Source organism: Cyprinodon variegatus, unplaced genomic scaffold (assembly GCF_000732505.1).
Source record: "Cyprinodon variegatus isolate N-32 unplaced genomic scaffold, C_variegatus-1.0 Scaffold387, whole genome shotgun sequence".
Taxonomy (NCBI): Eukaryota; Metazoa; Chordata; class Actinopteri; order Cyprinodontiformes; family Cyprinodontidae; genus Cyprinodon; species Cyprinodon variegatus.
Window position 1 is genome coordinate 410,114 of NW_015150840.1, and position 923 is coordinate 411,036.

Consider the following 923-nt stretch of genomic DNA (forward strand, 5'->3'; position numbering starts at 1 on the left):
AATAATAATTAATAAAGCTCGTGTCAATCATAGAGATACTGTAGTTACAGATTCTGGCCACAAGAGGTCGCCACAGATCAGTAATTCCAAACGAAGCATTTTTTAAAAACAGGTTCCTTCTGTTGACAATTAAAACAGATGATAAATGAGTTATAACTTATTTACAGTAGTAAACATGACCTAATATGACGCACAAGTAATTTTTTAGAGCGCTTTAAGAGAAATATATGAAAACTAATGTTTTTTCGGGGTGCTTTCATCCTACTATCATGGTCATGTTATGTTACAGAAAGTTTATTGTTGTCAACATCGGATTATTGCTGAGTTTGTTTTCACGGATGAATCCAGTGGAAAGCTGTACAGAGTGATGGAGGGGGAGGAGGGCAGAGGGGAAAATAGACACGGCTCAGAGAGGGAGGGAGGGAGGATTTAGGCTCAGACAGAGCGGTTGTCCCAGGCTGCGCTGATCCTTCACTCTCCGCCCTGCTCCCTCCTCTTCATCATCGGCCACCTGCCTCTCCGAGAATAACTCAGGCAGCAAACAGGGAGGATCCACACCCGCTGTCCCGGTCGCATCTATCCGCTGCAGCTCCTGCAGCTCCTGCGCTCCTAGGATCTGCTTCCAGCTGAGGAGCGCTTCCTGTCATCAACCCCCCCCTGCCCTCCTCCTTGCATGGATGCAGCATGGCCACGTTTGTCTGCAGGGTTCAGTTTTTAGATGACACCGATCCGTTCAACAGCACCAACTTTCCGGAGCCCACCAGACCTCCGCTGTACACCTTCAGAGAGGACATCCCCCTCATCAACCAGTTAGCAGGAGTCCACCGGCTCCTCAGAGCTCCACACAAGGTAGGATTATCTCCATGGTAAACACTGCTGGGGTAGACAGGATCACTAAGAAGTGACACAAAACTACAATCTAT

At 47.7% G+C, this 923-nt stretch overlaps 1 protein-coding gene across 5 annotated transcripts in view; it reads left to right on the top strand.

Moving 5' to 3' along the window:
* The first annotated feature begins 488 nt into the window (after positions 1-488).
* The window catches only part of LOC107092613 (FH1/FH2 domain-containing protein 3-like), a 93,816-nt gene continuing 93,381 nt past the window's right edge, over positions 489-923 (top strand). For 3 of the 5 annotated variants that reach the window (XM_015387184.1, XM_015387185.1, XM_015387186.1), the window contains exon 1: positions 490-849. In XM_015387184.1, the coding sequence (XP_015242670.1) occupies positions 685-849 (165 nt within the window). In that variant the 5' untranslated portion in view covers positions 490-684. Of the gene's footprint in view, positions 850-923 lie in introns of all 5 variants that reach the window. The other 2 variants (XM_015387188.1, XM_015387187.1) reach the window with 2 other exon arrangements.